At 42.7% G+C, this 20,356-nt stretch overlaps 1 protein-coding gene across 2 annotated transcripts; it reads left to right on the top strand.

The window, feature by feature from the left end:
- The first annotated feature begins 12,490 nt into the window (after positions 1-12,490).
- On the top strand, positions 12,491-19,346 carry prmt1 (protein arginine methyltransferase 1). Of its 2 annotated transcripts, none has more exons than XM_031755780.2 (10): positions 12,491-12,631; positions 14,103-14,198; positions 14,288-14,443; positions 14,547-14,610; positions 14,691-14,833; positions 15,801-15,888; positions 17,539-17,654; positions 17,765-17,915; positions 18,433-18,554; positions 18,648-19,346. In XM_031755780.2, the coding sequence occupies exons 1-10, from the start codon at positions 12,596-12,598 to the stop codon at positions 18,729-18,731; spliced, it is 1,056 nt and encodes a 351-aa protein (XP_031611640.1). In that variant the 5' UTR covers positions 12,491-12,595; the 3' UTR covers positions 18,732-19,346. The 2 variants fall into 2 exon arrangements, with proteins under 2 accessions (XP_031611640.1, XP_031611642.1); XM_031755782.2 differs by having other exon boundaries at positions 12,519-12,631; positions 14,112-14,198.
- The last annotated feature ends 1,010 nt before the right edge of the window (positions 19,347-20,356 follow it).

Genomic DNA, 20,356 nt, shown 5'->3' with positions numbered 1-20,356 from the left:
TTCAGCCGTTTCAGAGTTTATAATGGGTGTGTATGGGACGGAATGTTGGGGCTAGAGTGAGACAGCTCAACTGCTAGAGTGAGAGGAGCAAAAAAATTAATCTTAAAATATTTTTTAAAACTGCTGCTGTGTCCGCAGCGTTTGCTCCACTAGTCTGATTTTACCCTCAAAACGTAGCCATCGCTGTCCTCTTTCATCCAGTGTGTTTACTATTGTACTAAGTGTTATGGTTCTTTCATAAATGTCACCAAAGCACAGCCTCCTCCCTCCAACTCCTCCATAGACTCCAATGTTAAAATGGCTCAGAAGGTTCGTTTGAAAATCAGAAGTACAGGCTGTCTTTCCACTGTCACCACGTCCATATATTAAACTCTACAAGCATGAAAACTGAGAATTCAGTAGACTAGACATTGCTGTCGCTCACGGTGAAAGAATTTTGTCAATACGACCTATACTTTTCATTTGGGAAGGATTTGTTTGGGCCTGACTTTTCTGTTCATTTTAAGCAGCAAAAGTGAGGTGCATGTCTGTGTGCGTGTGTATGGAGCCACTGGGTGCAGTCACTATAGCAACCAGGCTCACACCTGCCTGCCTAACGAGTTCTGTCTCTCACTGTGCCAAGATTCATCTTAAACACTTCTCTTTCAACTACTGCTGTGTCCATAGTGTTTGCTCTACAGCCATCATTTTACCCTCAAAACGTCGCCATCGTTGTTCTCTTTCCAACACTGCATCTTTCAAAGCTCAGAGATGTAAAGGTTTTAAACTGTGTGGATCCAAGTGGAAGGATCAGATTTGAGTCATTCAGTGATTCAAAGAATATGAACTTTTAATATTCATTCAGATGTTTTCTGACTCTAAATTTTCTTTTCTCATTACTTAGGTTTTTCTAATTTACATTTAAAACATTTTCAGCTATTTTCCAACTTCTTCTCTGTGCTTGTCAGCTTTTAGCAGTTCAGCTTTTTTGTTTTCAGGTGCAGATTTCTGCATTTTTCATCTCATTCAACATTTTTAACTTAAAATTCAGCAATTAATTCATTTCAGTGCATACATTCAGATTCAAGCATTCACACTGCAGTTTCTTCAGAAAATGCACTTTCTAGTATTTTTAAAATTATTCAACTTTTTTCAACAAAAATTTCCCATGTATTTCAATGGGGAGACCCTTCAAATCCTCATTCAACTTACTCATTTTTAAACTGTATCTACTTCCACATACATTGACGTAGAGCCACCATTCAAACTTTAAAACGAAGACAAGACATTCAACTATTCAACTTGTATTTATCTTTTCAATATCTATTATACTTTTCTTCAGTTCCAGTTTAAGTTTCATGATGTTTTTTTCAGCCGTTTCAGAGTTTATAATGGGTGTGTATGGGACGGAATGTTGGGGCTAGAGTGAGACAGCTCAACTGCTAGAGTGAGAGGAGCAAAAAAATTAATCTTAAAATCTTTTTAAAACTGCTGCTGTGTCCGCGGCGTTTGCTCTACCGGTCTTATTTTACCTCAAAACGTAGCCATCGCTGTCCTCTTTCATCCAATGTGTTTACTATTGTACTAGGTGTTATGGTTCTTTCATAAATGTCACCAATGCACAGCCTCCTCCCTCCAACTCCTCCATAGACTCCAATGTTAAAATGGCTCAGAAAGTTCCTTTGAAAATCAGAAGAGCAGGCTGTCTTTACATTGTCACCACGTCCATATAATAAAGTTCATAGGCATGAAAACTGAGAATTTGGTAGACTGGACATTGCTGACGCTCACGGTGAAAGAATTTTGTCAATACAAGTTATCGTTTTCTTTTGGGAACGATTTGTTTCGGACTGACTTTTCTGTTCATTTTAAGGAGCAAAAGTGAGGTGCACGTCTGTGTGCGTGTGTATGGACCAACTGGGTGCAGTCACTATAGCAACCAGGCTCACACCTGCCTGCCTAACGAGTTCTGTCTCTCACTGTGCCAAGATTCATCTTAAACACTTCTCTTTCAACTGCTGCTGTGTCCACAGTGTTTGCTCTACAGCCATCATTTTACCCTCAAAATGTCACCACCGTTCTTCTCATTCCAACACCGTGTCTTTCAAAGCTCAGACATTTAAACTTTTTAAACTGTGTGGATTCAAGTGGAGGGATCACATTTTAGTCATTCAGTGATTCAAAGAATATGAACTTTTAATATTCATTCAGATGTTTTCTGACTCTAAATAATCTTTTCTCATTTTGTAGGTTTTTCTATTTTACATTTAAAACATTTTCAGCTATTTCCCAACTTCTTCTGCGCGAACGTCAGCTTTTCCCAGTTCAGCACTTTTGTTTTCAGGTTAAAAATTCAGTTTTTTTTTCATCTCATTCAAAATTTTTAACTTAAATTCAGCAATTAATTCATTTCAGTGCATACATTCAGAATCAAGCATTCACACTGCAGTTTCTTCAGAAAATGCACTTTCTAGTTATTATTGTATTTTTGCACCAAGGGAGTTGCACTCCAATTTCGTTGTACCCTGTACAATGACAATAAAGGCTGTTCTATTCTATACCAATTCAATTCAATTTTATTTATACAGCTAAAAATCACAACAACAGTCGCCTCAAGGCGCTTTACATTGTAAGGTAGACCCTACAATGATACATACAGAGAAAAATCCAACAATCATATGACCCCCTATGAGCAAGCACTTTGGTGACAGTGGGAAGGAAAAACTCCCTTTTGACAGGAAGAAACCTCCGGCAGAACCAGGCTCAGGGAGGGGCGGGGCCATCTGCTGTGATTGGTTGGGGTGAGAGAAGGAAAACAGGATTTTTTTTATTGCAGCCTCATTGCAGCATAACTAAGGGAGGATTCAGGGTCACCTGGTCCAGCCCTAACTATATGCTTTAGCAAAAAGGAAAGTTTAAGCCTAATCTTAAAAGTAGAGATAGTGTCTGTCTCCCGAATCCAAACTGGAAGCTGGTTCCACAGAAGAGGGGCCTGAAAACTGAAGGCTCTGCCTCCCATTCTACTTTTAAATACTCTAGGAACAACAAGTAGGCCTGCAGTGCGAGAGCGAAGTGCTCTAAACCACTTAGTGACAGCGACCTTGATTATTCGACTAGTCACGCACTTCCCTAGTTTTCATCAACCCCACATGTGCTCTCGTGCAGAAATTTGATCAGAGTCATTTGATTGACAATGACAACTCTTAAACAGTCAGGACACACTTACTTCCTGTACCTCAAAATTTCATTCTGTTGACAAACAGACCACAACAGAAAACCTTTAACAATGTGTTATGAAAAAGAAACAGTGCTCTGTTCAAACGGCTTTTAATGAGCCATAAAACCCAACAGAATTCAAAGTTTAAAAACCTGTCAATGAAACCACCGAGTTACACTGAAGATAGGAAGTTTCCCTGTTCCTGCAGACACCTAAAGATATTTGGACACATGTCGACAGCAATGTTTCAGTCTAGGTACAGTTTAGGGTTACTGTGAAACAGTGCAGAAGCAGCCCACAGTCCATGGCATGTCCATAGGTGCAGCTGGAAGAAGTGTGTGTCTCCAAGCACAGCTTCAATACTGTGGTAGAAATACCAGGGGATAGGCTGTTACAGAAGAAAGTAGGACAAGACAGGGCTGTAGAAAGGCATCAGCTGGGCCTCAGTGTCTCTGTGCAAGTAGGAACAGAACAAACATTGGCAGTCCTTTAGTGGAACTACTTCTTCTCACAGTACAGAACCATGCAGATTATCTGACATTGCCCAAAGAATACTGAACTGGCTTGTCTGCCACCGGCATCCCGCCGTCTTCACAGATGAGAGCACATTCACCTCATGTCAGAGAAGAAGACCACCAATCGCCTGCTCCATGTTCTTCTGCCCTTCATCATCTTTGGCTGGGATTTATGTTGAAGAAGCTTCTCTTGAATTAAATACAAAAATGATTCATCAAGTACTTCAAATCACTCTAAAACATTCTCGACACAATTTCTTTGTTTCCATGTCTAAAGGGGGCGTTGGGTATACTAGACCATATTTATTTCAAGGCTTTCGTGACAATAATATCAGATATTGTATTATTCTTTCAAATATAGAAATAAAAGCCAGTAGAAATGCACATGGGCCCACTCTGAACCACTAAGCTGAGGGTTGTTAGGTTGGACGCTGAATTATTATTAATATTAATTATTAACATCTACACCATCATCACATCTGTTTTCAGCAGCAGAAACACTGACTCATATTAAGGTCAGAAAGCCTTCCAAGAAGAGAGAGTCAAGCTAAGGAAACAACAGGCTTTTGCAGCTCATGTGTTTTGTTTCCATAAGAAGTCAAGTATCATTCTGTCCTCAGATTAATGACTCAACATATGAAGACTGGGCAGCATAGGCAAGACGGGACAATTCTGACCTGGTGAACACAGCTTTACCTCTCAGACAGATCCCTCTGTAACCAGCTGCTCAAAGCTTTTTTGGCTTTTCAACCGCGGTCAAGTGAGCCGTCATTTGTGAGCCGCAGTCAAGCCAGCCGCTTCTTATCCACCACATACATTTTCTTGCGCTTCTACACCAGCCTTTACGGCAGCGCCTTTTCTCCTTCCTTACCGATCGCAGGCATTGACCTGCGCACACGTACACGTGCGCGATTGCATTGGACAGTCTGGTTGCATTATAATCAAAAATTCATTAAAAAATCATCCTTAATAGTTAATGTTCAACTTTCAACAGAGACTTGCTCTGGGACACCTACTGTACCTCTGGGCCAAGTTTCATCTCAATCCGCTGCATCAATAATTGTTTAATATTGATGGATCAAAAGTGCTGCTGAGAGAGTCATGACAGGGACTATAAAGAGACAGCATATTTCAGCCATATTTGCTTGTCTTCACTGCCTCGCTTTGAAATCCAGATTTTAATTTTGGAATATCAGGTGTACTTGTGGTTCCTATAGAATTATAAGGTTGAACGGAAATAAGAGTCTTCAGGCCTCTCTTCCGTGGATGCAGCTCCCAGTATTAATTCAGTTGACAAACACCCGTCCCAGCTTTTGAGATTAGCATTAAAACCTTCAGTTTTGACAAATAATACAGTTAGAGTGGATCAGGTGACCCTGAATCTTCCCTTATTTGTGCTGCAATAAGCCTAGGCTCTTGCGGGCTTCCCATGATGTATGAATTTTTTCCTTCTTCACTCATTCTGTGTTTATACACCTCTCTGCATTTAATCATTAGTTAGTATGTATCTCTTGCACAGTGTATATGTTGTCCTGTCTCCTTTTCACCAACCTCAGCCAGTCATAGTAGATAGCTGTCTCTCCTTGAGCCTGTTTCTGCCAGATGTTTCTACCTCTTCAAATGGAGTTTTTCCTTCCCACTCTCACTAAATGTTAGCTTATATTGGGTAATTAAATTGTTGTTGTTTTCTTTGTATTATTGTTGTGTTTTTACTCAGCAACATAAAGTGTCTTTAGGCGACTGCCGTTGTGATTTGATGCTAGATACATAACATTTATTTGCTAACACCAGAATGAATTAAATTGTATAAATTCAAATTATATATTCGTTATGATATACTCCTTGTCTTTTGAAATACTTTATTTTCTGTTTTTGGACACCTTTTAAAACAGCATTCAATATTACAGGAACAGAAGCTCTTCTATTTCATGAACTACCAAACTTCCTGGTAGTAACTGTCAAGAGATGTATTCTAAGACACTTCTTGAGCTTCGAATCAGAGAGGAGAAACACACAGTTTCACTTGCAGCAAGGGCAGCCACAGAGCACCTGGGACTCAGGGACTCGCACCCTGCCACTGCCCTGGTCTTTATTTATATACAGACTATTAAAGATCACACAGTGTGTGTGTGTGTGGAGGGGGGGGGGTCAGAGTGATCCCATAAAGACTTCCCTAAACCTGCTGGTCTGGAAGTCCAACAGTTCATCTAAACCAAAGGCACTTAGCCTAAAACAGACATAGATACGTTTATCCTATCATAAAACAATAAGAGAAGGTACGACCTCTCCCATGCTCCCAGGATGTGGGTGTGAAAGCCAGAACACTCTGGAATGCACACGAAGTCTTTGCAGACTATTAAAGATCACACATCCTATCACTACACAATTGATTATACACCTCTAAGCATATATGGTTAAATATTTCTTAATACAAATGACAATAATAAAATCTAAACCCATCATCACCACCCAACAGCCTAAGTCATCAAAAGGTCAACATGCACTATTCTACCATATGCAAACGTATATCATTAAAAGATTATACTGACTACTAAGTACAATTTTCTATTGACAGTAACACACACTGCAACTGGGAGACACCAGGGAACACTTGATTAAGGCACAATACACAATATATAGGTGAATTGATTTTGCCTCTTTACCACATATGACTCTGGATACTGTAGCTCCGGTGAAAACTAAGGCCTCAAATCCGAAGTACCTGACTCCGTGGTATAATTCTCAAACACGTAGCCTAAAGCAGATAACTCGTAAGCTGGAGAGGAAATGGCGTGTCACAAATTTAGAGGATCATCATTTAGCCTGGAGAAATAGTTTGCTGCTTTATAAGAAAGCCCTCCATAAAGCCAGAACATCTTACTATTCGTCACTGATTGAAGAAAATAAGAACAACCCCAGGTTTCTCTTCAGCACTGTAGCCAGGCTGACAAACAGTCAGAGCTCTACTGAGCCAACCATCCCTTTAACGTTAACTAGTAATGACTTCATGAACTTCTTCACAAATAAAATTTTTATCATTAGAGAAAAAATTACCAATTATCATCCCACAGATGTAATATTATCTACAGCTACTTTTAGTACCATTGATGTTAAGTTAGACTCTTTTTCTCCAATTGATCTTTCTGAGTTAACTTCAATAATTACTTCCTCCAAACCATCAACGTGTCTTTTAGACCCCATTCCTACAAAACTGCTCAAAGAAGTCCTGCCATTAATTAATGCTTCGATCTTAAATATGATCAACCTATCTCTAATAATCGGCTATGTACCACAGGCCTTCAAGCTGGCTGTAGTTAAACCTTTACTTAAAAAGCCATCTCTAGACCCAGCTGTCTTAGCTAATTACAGGCCAATCTCCAACCTTCCTTTCATATCAAACATCCTTGAAAGAGTAGTTGTCAAACAGCTAACAGATCATCTGCAGAGGAATGGCTTATTTGAAGAGTTTCAGTCAGGTTTCAGAGCTCATCACAGCACAGAAACAGCTTTAGTGGAGGTTACAAATGATCTTCTTATGGCCTCTGACAGTGGACTCATCTCTGTGCTTGTCCTGCTAGACCTCAGTGCTGCGTTCGATACTGTTGACCATAATATCCTATTAGAGCGATTAGAACATGCTGTAGGTATTACAGGTACTGCACTGCAGTGGTTTGTATCATATCTATCTAATAGACTCCAATTTGTACATGTAAATGGAGAGTCCTCTTCACACACTAAGGTCAATTATGGAGTTCCACAGGGTTAGGGCTGGATCAGGTGACCCTGAATCCTCCCTTAGTTTTGCTGTAATAGACGTAGGCTGCTGAGGGATTCCCATGATGCACTGGGTGTTTCTTCTTCAGTCACCTTTCTCACTCACTATGTGTTAACAGACCTCTCTGCATTGAATCATACTTGTTAGTAATCTCTGTCTCTCTTCCACAGCATGTCTTTATCCTGTCTTCTTTCTCTTACCCTGTTAAAAGGGAGTTTTTCCTTCCCACTGTCGCCAAAGTGCTTGCTCATAGGGGGTCATATGATTGTTGGGTTTTTCTCTGTATTTATTATTGTAAGAGCTACCTTACAATATAAAGTGCCTTGAGGTGACTGTTGTTTTGATTTGGCGCTGTATAAATAGAATAGAATAGAATAGAATAGAATAGAATAGAATAGAATAGAATAGAATAATGTACTTCAGACCGGGAGAAGTACATTATTCTAGCAGGGATACATTGGGAATAAGAAGACAGTGGAAGTGAGACTCAACACAAGAAAGAGACAAGAGGCCAGCAAACTAAAACACAGATTAAGACACACGAGCTTGACACAGACAAAACCATAAACAGACATGAAGACAAGACTGGCTTTAACACTAGAGTATTTTCACAAGTGTTCCATCCACTTGTGGAAACTGAAGAAGAACTACACTAAAAAGTAATATGGAACTGAAAACAAAAGAATACATAATGTAAACATATCATCAAATAATCCAGGACTCACAAACAATGATATGATGGTCAGAACTATAAAGAACAAAACTGAGAAATGCTCGGTAAACTGACCAAGGACTATGTCATCATGTCATTTTTTAATATCACAGTTGATGTTTCCTGATTTGTAGATAGTGCCATCTTACAAATACCAGGAAATCCAACTGGGTGACAAGCCAGAGTTGTCTGCCCACACACCCACTGACTAGAAAAAGGGTCCAGGACTCTTCAAGCTGGGATACAGGCATAATAGAAAAAGATGTAAACAGACTGAAGGTCATCAGGAATGTATAGTCTGTTGTTTATGTTATGCTTGTCAGCCTGGAGGAGGTAGTCAGTGACAGACTGTTAGCAATCAAGGACAACAACTCTCATCCCCTCCATAACACACTAGACAAAGCGAAGAGCATTTTCAGCAACAAATTCCTTCAACCCTGCTCTCTGAGGGAATGACACACTAGGTTTTTCCTTCCTGCTGCTGTCAGACTTTTTAACTCATCCACTTGTGTCAGACACGTATTGAACAGGAATAAACATGACTCACTGCACTCTCTCACTTGTTTCTGAATTCTTTGTCTCCTTATGAATAATGTATATAATGTTCAATAATTTCATGTAAATTTAAGTCTTATTAATAGAAACCGAGGAAAGAATGTAATTTGTTTTTACTCTTTTTGATACTTGGATATGGGGATTAATAGGTAGTTAATTCTATCTTTTCATTATGTTCTGTATTTCAAACTGTAAATTAAGCTTGTTTGGTTATATTTTTTATTGCATTCTTGTACTTTTTCATGCTTGTACTTTTAATACATTTTTGATAACATAAAAATAAATTCTGAGAGATACCTGCATTGTGTGTTACATTGGTAAAGTATAATATATTGCATTAGAAACTTTCACAGGATCAGTTCTGGACTACATCAAGTTCTGTATTGCAAATGTGACTGTGGACAAAAGCATTCGGGTTTTCCCAAACCAAAAACCCTGGATGACCAGCGAGGTCCGCTCACTCCTCAAAGCCCGTGACGCCGCCTTCAGGTCAGGTGACAGAGCTCTGTACAGGGCTGCTCGAGCTGACCTGAAAAGGGGATTAAAAAGCCAACACAGACCATAAAGGAAGCATCGAGTCCCACCTGTCCAGCAACAACACACGAGAGGTGTGTGCCAGGAATACAAGACATCATAAACCACAGAGGCAGCACTGCGAAAAACAGAAAACCTGAGTGTGCAGCTGGCAGAGGAAATAAACAGCTTCTTCGCCCGCTTTGAAACACCACAACAGCAGCATTCATCTGCCTCAGCCCTGCTCCCATCCTCATCCTCACCTGGTTCCTGCACCGCTCCACTCACTGTAACGGAGCACGATGTCAGACATGTGCTCCTAGCAGTGAACCCCAGGAAGGCGGCCGGTCCAGACGGAGTACCTGGCAAGGTGCTAAGAGCGTATGCCCACCAGCTCACCCTCATCTTCACCCTCATCTTCAACCTCTCACTGGATCAGGCAGCCATCCCATCCTGTCTAAAATCAGCCACAATCATCCCAGTGCCGAAGAAGTCTCCCATCTCCAGCCTGAATGATTACCGCCCTGTGGCCCTCACACCGGTAATCATGAAATGCTTTGAGAGACTAGTCCTTCAGCACATCAAGGATTACCTCCCCCCAGAATTTGACCCCCACCAGTTTGCATACCACGCAAACAGATCTACAGAAGACGCCCTCGCCACAGCCCTCCACGCTGCTCAGCTAGAGCAGCGGCAGAGCTACGTCCGAATGCCCTTCGTGGACTACAGCTCAGCCTTCAATCATCCCGGACATCCTCATCACCAAGCTGGACACTCTTGGCCTCCCTCCTCTCACATGTGCCTGGATAAAGGACTTTCTCACAAACCGGCCCCAGACTGTAAGATCTCATCCTCATCTCTGCTGACATCTCCTGGACAGACAACATCTCAGCAGACGTCAAGAAGGCCCAACAGCGACTGCACTTCCTGAGAGTCCTCAGGAAGTACAAGCTGAACTCCAACCTGCTGCTGACCTTCTACCGCTCGTCCATTGAGAGCCTGCTAACCTACTGCATCATGGTATGGTACGGCAGCTGCACCAAGGCGGATAGAGCCCCCTAAAACTAGTCATTTTTTTTCAAATGACTACTCTTACACTAGTTTTAGTGGATTTTTGATATAGAAGCAGAATGACAGAATGTTAAAAGAAGTTACCTTTAGTCGCACTAAGCTGGGCATTGCGTTCTCTGGCTGTTCAAAGCCATAGAACTTTAGACTTTCCAATTAAATAATGATGGCCATACTGATGTTCATTTCAGTACATTTTACTTAATGTTCATTTTCAGTTTTATGATGTTTCCATTTTTACATAATTCATCCCACATAGCAAAATTGGTATGGCCTGGATCTGTCCCACACAATGTGCTTACACATGGCCCACATACTGCAAAGAATGACGGCCTTTTGGTGGCCCAGATCTGGTTTACCAGAGGTGGCCCACACATGGGCCAGCACAAGGCCAGTTGCAGACACCCTGCTGGCCCTGTGCTGGCCCAGAACAGTTTCAGCTCTGGCCCCAGATGTCAGCCTAATGTGTACCTTAATCAAGCCATGTAATAACAACACGTGCCGGAACATAATAGTGCAAAAGTAACATGAAGAAACTGTTCAGACAGTGAACGGACTGATTCTTACACAGCGCTTTTCTACTCTCCCAGATTACTCAAAGTGCTCTATACAACATGCCACATTCACCCAATCACACACTTTGTATAAACTGAGTGCTTCCTAACTACATTCATACACTTGACATGCAGACTGGAGGAGCCAGGGATCGAACCTTCCGACCAATAGGCAACCTGCTCTACCTCCTGAGCTACAGCCAGCCACTGGCAAAGATGAGTAAACCCTCACTAGGTTTTGGATAAAGTGTACACTCACAAACCTGTCAAACCTGCATTTGAAACGTTGGCTACCATAGCAGTATAGTATTGCAACATGGCATTTGGGTCTTCTAACTAAAACAGGAAAATAGGAACATAAATAGTGCCATCATTGCCAGACCTGGCCCACATCTGGTTGACATACACCCTGCCATGACACCAGTCAGTCAGAAGTGCCAGCTTGATGCCAGATCTGGGCCAGACCTGTTTTCTATGAGCCAGGGCCACATCAACCAAACCACAATCGGGCCAGATGTGGCATGCCATCACATAAACAGGGCTTGACCCGTCTGCTATGTGGGATGACTTGTTCTTTTGGCGTTTTAGTTGTGGATTATGTCTGGGCTGTGTCTCTTGCCCTTTCAGTATATTATTGTTTTCTTGTGCTTCTAAGTGTCCCTTTGTTTCCACTATGTTTCTTTTTAGGTTATGTAGTATGGGTTAGGGATATTTTGTATGTTGTTTTAGTTTAATAAAACCATCTTTTGGATTATTCCCTGATGTGCCTGAGTTCTGTTATTTAGTGTCACTTTGAAAGGCACATAGAAAGCCTTGACATATAATTGTTCTTTCAATTTTTGATAAATATTACAGCGGATTGAGATGTAACGTGGTCCAGAGGTACAGTAGGTGGCCTAGAGGAGGATTGTGTTGAAAATTGGACATCAACTATTAAGGATGATTTGTAATTAATTTTTTAAACATTACATAATTGTAGTGTATTGAGTGTATTGTATTGAACATAAATGTCATTTAATTTCTGAGGAATATTACAGTAAATCTGGATGAAACCTAGCCCAGAGGGGCAGTAGGTGTCCCAGAGGAGGACTGTGTTGAAAGTTGGACATCAACTGTCAAGAATGATTTTTAATGAATTTTTGAATATACAACCAGACTGTCCCGATGGCTGTATTGGGCTGTCCCATTGCAATTTGTGTGCGCGCGTGCGCACGTGTGCGTGGGCCTATGCTTTTGATCGGGAAATAACGAGAAAAGGCGCTGCCGTAAAGGCTGGTGTAGAAGCGCAAGAAAATTTATGCGGCGGATAAGAAGCGGCTGGCTTGACCGCGGTGCTTTACCATGATGGGTGAAATCCTCCAACAAGGATGCCACACATACAGGATTGTTTCCATTCATTCACTGGCATCAGTTCACATTTATTCATGTTAAGTGTCATGCCACATGCCTCAGTGAAGGTTACCAAGTGATCACGGACTATTTTTAGGGACATAAAAAGATCGGAAGTATTCAAACACGTTAAAAACACAACAGTCTTAATGGACGGCGGTTCAGTGTGGACCCGGAAGCAGGGTTTTACGTCATCACTTAACAACCGGATTAATTTGGAGGCAGGGCCTGTCGTCTGCACCAATCAGAGATAAACGTTGGCCGTCGTGGGCGGGACAAAGGGAGACGCTTACAGACCCAAGCAGCTACTCTGGGTAGATGATCGAAATGGCGGCGCCAGCAGAAGGGATGGAGGTAAGGTCTTATAGTGTGAAAATAAGCCTCACTTATATTTATCTTTGGCAACGACACGCGGTCATTTTATGAAGTCGTGCGACATTGCGTACACGGTTATGTTTTTAGCTTTACTTAGCACATGCCTACCAGCTAGTGATGCATCCATTTTAACTTGGCTAAGGCTAATAGAGCCTTAGCACCGTTGGCGCTCATTCATCTAACATATATGTGACCGAGAAAGGCCACTCCGACACTTCACCAAGCACGTACTGCGGCTGATCCCCACGGCTGTTTGATGCTGGAAGGTTAAAGAACAGAGTCGTCCTTTTAGCTAATGCGTCAGCCGGCTGTTGGCGATGGAGCGAACCTGTCGTGGACCGCATGGGTGCTACCGTGTTAGCTTCTGAACTCGTTAGCTAATTGTGCTACAGAGTTGAACTCTTTCGTGGTATTTTCTTACAGTTTATTCATAAACTTGTTCTTTAACAGATGTCACGTGATTTCTGCGATAATCTTTTCCCTTTAATGTAGTTTACAGGCGACAGCAGCAGCGCTGAACTAGCCGCGTTAGTAGCGCATCCTCAGGGTGATAAAGAACTACGTTGTAGGCAGCTTTAGGTGTTCTGCCTCTCATAGAGGTGAACAAACGTGCTAGCTGTACTGAGCCCGAGCCGATAACTACAGATGAGGTAGTTGGTGTGCACGTGGAAACCCAGTGTTATCGAGGAAGGCCAGGAGCGCGCGACTTCTCAGCCATGTGCCACCATATTTTGTGCGGCCGGAGTTCACGTTAAAGTGGGCCACGTGTATCGGCCCAGCGTGGAGCCTGTTTTAAAAACTCTAACCCGTCTAACTCTGTCCGTGAAGCCGGACTGGGAACCAAAGTCTTTTCAGTTCCCGTGTCTAAAGCACGTGGAGCGCCATCTTGTCGGAGTACACAATAGGACATCACTGATTCGGCTGTTGCCGCCTTCAGCCCTGTTATGGGTTTCCCCCCTGCAAGAGATGATTGATGCTTACGGTTGTGGTATGATGCCTATACCTGTTCTAACTGGTAGGGTGTGTTTGGGGAAAAGAAGTGGTCGGCCCCAGTATAACTGTGGGTTACATCACATCTTAATGTGCCCTAAAATACTGTTGTGGGAACTAGGGAGGGAAAACAGAGGGACACAGCCTGGACTTCGGCCTGGTGGGGAGACCCTCCTCCTCCTCTGCAGTCCTCATTTACTTACAGTTAAAAGATGGGAAACGAACAAGAAACTCTTACACTGGCTGCTTATCAGCTGTTCAGTGAACTCAGCAGTTTCCCTGGAAAATTCAAAGAGGTTAAACACATGATACAGGTGTGTGTGGAAAGACGGTGTGGCCTGTAAGGCTGGAACAGAGTTGCTATATTAATACATTTAATTGTTTGAAGCCAACAAAGCTGCTGGTTGTCTGAGTTTAGCAAAGATGATGTTTAATTGAGACGATCTTGGTCTTCTGTGAGGTTTCCCAGGGGGAGAGCTCAGCCAAGCCTGCAGCTGAGGACATGACATCTAAGGACTACTACTTTGACTCATACGCCCACTTTGGAATTCATGAGGTATTTTTCTGGTTTGTAATCTGTGTGTTTAGAGCAGTAACTCAAGGAAACTTGTGTGTGTATTCATGAATCCTGCTTTTGTGCTGTAGGAGATGCTGAAGGATGAAGTTCGCACTCTCACGTACCGCAATTCCATGTTCCACAACAAGCACCTTTTTAAGGACAAGGTGGTGCTTGATGTGGGCAGTGGGACGGGTATCCTTTGCATGTTTGCCGCCAAAGCTGGAGCCAAGAAGGTTATAGGGGTAGGTGTTTTATTCACCAATCAATGGTAATGACATCACTCACAGCTAGCGATGGTCCCTTGATATAGTTGATGTGTCTGTTTGTTGTATTTGATCTCCATAGATCGAGTGCAGCAGCATCTCTGACTATGCTGTGAAAATTGTCAAGGCCAACAACCTTGATGATGGTGAGTAAATAGAAGCCAACATGATTTCAGTCATGTGATCATATTTAAAAATGCATACTGAGCTCTACTTGTGTCTCCAGTTGTGACCATCATTAAAGGAAAGGTGGAAGAGGTGGAGCTGCCTGTGGATGGAGTAGACATCATCATATCAGAGTGGATGGGCTACTGTCTCTTCTATGAGTCCATGCTTAATACAGTTATTTATGCCAGGGACAAATGGCTGGTGAGTATGCATATGCTCTTCTGTTTATTTGAGCAGTAGAGCTCCTGTCAAACACGTGAATCCTGTTTCAGTCCTGTGGGCGTTTGTACTATAAAACGTAAATTTGATACGTTCTAATGTACCACCTTATATGAGGGTGAGTGTGCTTGTGAGTTGGGTTTTTCTATGATGGCTGCGACAGCATGTCCCTGTTTGTGTAAACCGTGCAGTCAGTGTTGGCTGTGGTAATGTCTCGCTGCTTTGCATTACATCTATGTGTGCACTCAAACCTTTGTTCCTATCGCACCGCTGGGATGCTCCTTAAATCTGTAGATACATGGATTTGAGTCGGGCCAGGCTAAGCTGTGGGGATGTGTCAGCCTTAGTTTTGTTGGAGATGTGTGAGGGAGCGTGACGATTACTTTAACTTTGTAAACTTTTTAAATGAGAGACGTAAACCGTTCCCACAGCCTTTCATGGCCCAGTGTATGTTAACATTATGAAATGGTGCAATATTGGCGTGGAAACGGGACAAGAGAGCTCAGTAGTAACTTTATAAATGCAAAGAACACATGGCAAATGAAAAGGAGTGAAGAAATGCATCATGGGAAGCCCCCTAGGAACCACTAATATTCCAACAGTCTGAGCGCAAAGTGCTCTATGGAGGTGAATAATAATAATGATGAATTACAGTCGTCCAGAGGTAATAAATGCGTTGTCAGTTCTTCAGTGTCACACTCAGTCAGGATGTTGCTGCATCTATCAGGTGTTTTTTTTTTTTTTTTTCCCCACTCAAACTTGGTTAAATTAGTCTCAGTAATACGATGGATCCTTTTTCTCCCCACATAAATGTCTATAAATGCACTTTAATAGTTGTTGTTGTGAGTTTTTAAGCTACTCATTTATTGCTCCACTTGGCGTGAACATACTGACTTTGTTGATCTTTTCTCTGAAAACTGTGTATTTGTCCCTCTTTATACAATAACAGAAACCAGATGGCCTCATTTTTCCAGACAGAGCAACCCTTTACGTCACCGCCATCGAAGACCGACAGTATAAGGACTACAAAATACACTGTGAGTGGTCCGAGTGACTGAATGGAAATCTGAGTGTTTCCTGTATGCAGGTCATTGTCAATATCACCCGGTTGTCCCAGAGCAAATTGGAACAAAGATCCAGAAAACGTGTGCGTTGGGTTGGAGGTTTACTATGTGTTGGAGAGAAGCTCCACTCTGCACAGTCTGTTTCTGGGAAATGCTTTCACATTTATTCTAATCTACGTTCCCATTTTCTTCCATCCTGCCGTTCGCCCCATGTTCTTCTTCGTTGGTATTGAGTCCAGGTCAGGTGATTCCATCCCCATAGCTTCCTGTAGTTTTAGAAAATACATTTAGGTGGTTTTAGAATTTTACTGTGGATGCGTCGTATTCTAAGTCGACAAATGTTTATAGTTGGTGTCATCGATTCTGGTGAGGAAGCTCTGATAATTCGGTAAGTGGGTATAGTAAAATGTCTCAAACAGTTGTGACCAACATGTAAGGTTACATCGTTGTGAAGGAAACGAGTGTGTTTTTGTGTCATCACACAAAGTCCGGTTGGACGTATCTGGATTTGTGTTTACCAAATCAAACTGGATCCAAAGGGAACCAACCCTGTCACAGCATGTGTCCTTATTAGGGATGGGAACTGTCCATCATTGCGCTCACTCAGTGATTCACTCTGTGGGTTCTGATTGGCTTTGATGTGCTGCAGTCATGACCTGCTGTGAGGTCAAATGTTTGTTTGTGGTGGAGGCGTTTCCCCTCTCTGGTGTGATAACTGTTGGGTCTGTTACTCACAAGTAATGGATTACTTTTTTACCAATTCTACTGTACTTTCCATGATTTTGATTAATCTGAGCACTAAAATGGGTGAAACACACTGTCAACAATACAAACGTAAGGCTTGAGTCACACACACCAACACACATCCCAATGAGGACACACACACACCCATATGAACACAAAGCAGACATGTTTGCCACACAAACTGAACTCGGCCGATCGTGTCAAGAGACGACCACACCAGCCATTCCAAGGAGTCAGACTGCTGTGGACTGAGTGGGACTAAACGGTGAATGAAAGTAGCTGAATATCATGTCTGTGAGATGGTTGGAAGTAACTTTGTCTAATGGTTAAATCTGAAGAAACTCATGAAGTTATTACTCGTTAACGCCCAACAGAGCGCTGCGCCCTCGTCAGCCTGCCATCATGAACGGTCACAGCAAGAACAGGTTTCATGGACTGACAGAGCCTAGTTTGACATTTTTGGTTCAAACTGTCATCAGCATGTATAGAGCAAGTCAGAGATACAACAGTGAGAGTGTAACCATCTGTAAAACACTGCACAGGCTCCTTTTATGCTTCACTGGTCACATATGATGTAATTATGAAAATCACCATCAGTTTTGATCCACTCTGTAATAAAAGCTTCTAATGGTGACGAGTTCAGCGTGTGCTGAAGTGTTTGTAAGCATTCAGTGTCAGCATGGTTATTTTCTCTGCTCGTCATTAGCAAAATGTCAACACGACGAGGTGAGCCGAGACTTTCACACAACGCTGTACATGTTTTATGACAGACGGTGAGATGTTTGAGCACGTCAGGAGGGGACACCTCTGAGCGGTAACGAGTCTGTCAGAAAGGACACTTTGGATCATTGTAGCTGTACCTGGTTTTGTCTCTGTCAGGGTGGGAGAACGTGTACGGTTTTGATATGTCCTGCATCAAGGAGGTGGCAATCAAGGAGCCCCTGGTCGATGTGGTGGACCCCAAGCAGCTGGTCAGCAACTCCTGTCTCGTCAGGGTAGGTGGATCATTCTCTGCTCCTTGAATGGATGTGGGACACAGGCAGAGGGGGTGGCTGAAGCTGGTCTGAAACATTTGGTCTGAAGGCATCTTGTCTTTTTTGTCTAGGAGGTGGACATCTACACAGTGAAGGCCGAAGACTTGACGTTCACGTCCCCATTCTGCCTCCAGGTGAAGAGGAATGACTACATCCACGCGTTGGTTACCTACTTCAACATCGAGTTCACCCGCTGCCATAAGAGGATCGGCTTCTCTACCAGTCAGTGTCCCTCCCTGCTGTCTTTACACTATAGGTGTCCCAATATGAATGCTTTCTACAGCCCTGGATAAAAGCAGTTTTCATACCTGAATGAATTTAGTGTTGTTAGGGCAGGATTCATGCTGTGGGTGTTCTTAGGATTCATGTACTTGAACCATGTACTGAACAACATCCCAATTCATGTTACGTCAGCCAGAGGCCGAGACACGACTTACGTGTTGTTGCTATTGTACAGATTGTTCACCACTGTGAGCTGACACCAGTGTCTGCTTTGACAAATTCAGTTTTATTTATACAGCGACGAATCACCAGGAGGAGAAATGAGAACCTCGCACCTCAGCCTGCAGCCAGAATAAAGAACCAAGCAAATGCATTAGCTTTACAGAATGTGACACATGTCTACAGGTGAACAGGCAAGAGGTGGTCAGCTGATTGGAGCCAGTCATCTGAACTCTGACACACGGGGGCAGGTTAAAATAAAGGCTTCTGTAGATTACCAACACTCTGTCTCCCCCAGGCCCAGAGTCTCCTTACACCCACTGGAAGCAGACAGTCTTCTACCTGGATGATTACCTGACTGTGAAGACTGGAGAGGAAATCATTGGCACCGTCAGCATGAAGCCAAATGTCAAGAACAATGTAAGCACAGTTCAGCCGCTCTTTGCTTTGATTCCATTTGAAGTCCTTTCTGTGCACGTTGTCTTTGTGTAACCTGACCTGCTGTCTCTGCAGAGGGACCTGGACTTCACCATAGACGTGGACTTCAGGGGCCAGCTATGTGAGATGTCAAAGACGTTGGAGTACAGGATGCGTTAGAAGCCTTTCCCTCCGTTCCAGTTTTTGTCATTAGTAGAGGACAGATATACAGTTTGGGAGTCTGAGCGATAGTCTGACGCTCCCCCGCAGCAACATTTTAAAGACATTTCTTGTTCAAACATTAACAGTATTTAAATTGTTTTTGTGGCTTTCAGTTCAAAGTGCATTGGCGTGGTGCTTCATTGTGTCATATACACTCAACAAAATGTATGTTAGCATACGGAAGTTTGTCCCAACACCTTGTTGGGTTCTTCTTTGGGGTTCTGTTTATTTTGCATGGGAGAAGTTAATACAGACGCAAACTCAGCCTGTCCCTTCATTCGAACGGTAACCATGGCGTTGGAAAGGACGCTGTTTGTAATTCAGCACTCGCTCAGTAAGATGAGCATAAGTTTGTAGACGGTTGCTGGACTGATTCTTACTGGACTTTTAGGCCACACCCCTTCAGTGGAACGTTCCACCTTCCTCAGCTTCAGAACAGTGTGTCTGTCGATGGTAACAGCTGTGTTGGCTCTCTGCAGAGACCGTTCTGATTTATCACATTTTGAGTTTTCTTTTGTATTGTTTCTGGCTGCCACTCTTTTTCTTTTTTTAAAATAAAATTCATAAACTGTACATTTAACTTCTCCGAGTTGTGGCGCTCTCCCAGCATCTTTGTAGACAATCTCACCACACAATTCAGTTTTGCTTCCATGTTCAGGTGTTTACCGCCCAAACATAGTCCTTTACATTTTACAGCACTCTGGATTCTCATTACATACAAACACGGCATGTTTAACCATTCTCTGTTTAAAAGTTCAAAGTAGTGTTGATTATAAGGTTCCCAGTGAAAACACGTGCAGCTCATTCGGATCGATGCCACGTTCTGGTCTGCATTCAGACGACAAACTCTGTATATGGGAAATGAAACATTTCGGCCCACACTTTGTTCTTACATATGTGGTGCATACAGGAGCGGCTCTGGGGGGACTGCTCAGAGCTCAGATGTGCATATGGTGAGTCATGTGTTAAAATGCTGTCAGAGAATATCTACTTTAATACTCGAGTATAATAAACACTCGTCCTCACCCACATGCTTGATGCCTGAGTTAGTCCCTGATGCCTCAGTATGTATGTGCATGACTTGTGTAGGAAAAGCATTGAGAAGTGTTTGTGTGAATGAGGCAGGTTGTATAAAGCGCTTTGAGTGCTCAGGTAGGATAGAAAGGTGTCGCATAAAATCAGTGTCAGCATTGTTTATCAGCTGGTTCAGTCCCAACTAAAGGGTGTCATACAAGAAGCCTCTGCTGATGGGTAAACATGAATGACCACAGACCTTTGGCAGTGTTGTTTCACCATGAACTGACCACCATCAGCCACTCCCCAGCTGCAGAGAGACGAGCTCACCACACAACACTCCATAACTGATGGAGCACACTTACAGTTTGCTGACCAGCCTGTGAAATACTGGGAGCCTGATCACATGACAACATAACCAAACTCTTTGGATGCTGCAGACTGTGTGGAGGTCAAAGGCACAGCAAAACACCATGCCAACAGTGCAGTTTGGGGGTAGGAACAGCACGGTATGGAGCTGGGTTTTAGCATTCAGCCATGCTGTGCTTCATATAACTGAAGGAAAGATG

Source organism: Oreochromis aureus, linkage group 4, assembly GCF_013358895.1.
Source record: "Oreochromis aureus strain Israel breed Guangdong linkage group 4, ZZ_aureus, whole genome shotgun sequence".
Taxonomy (NCBI): domain Eukaryota; kingdom Metazoa; phylum Chordata; class Actinopteri; order Cichliformes; family Cichlidae; genus Oreochromis; species Oreochromis aureus.
The sequence above is the reverse complement of the archived record's forward strand: the minus strand, read 5'-3'. Positions and strand labels throughout refer to the sequence as shown.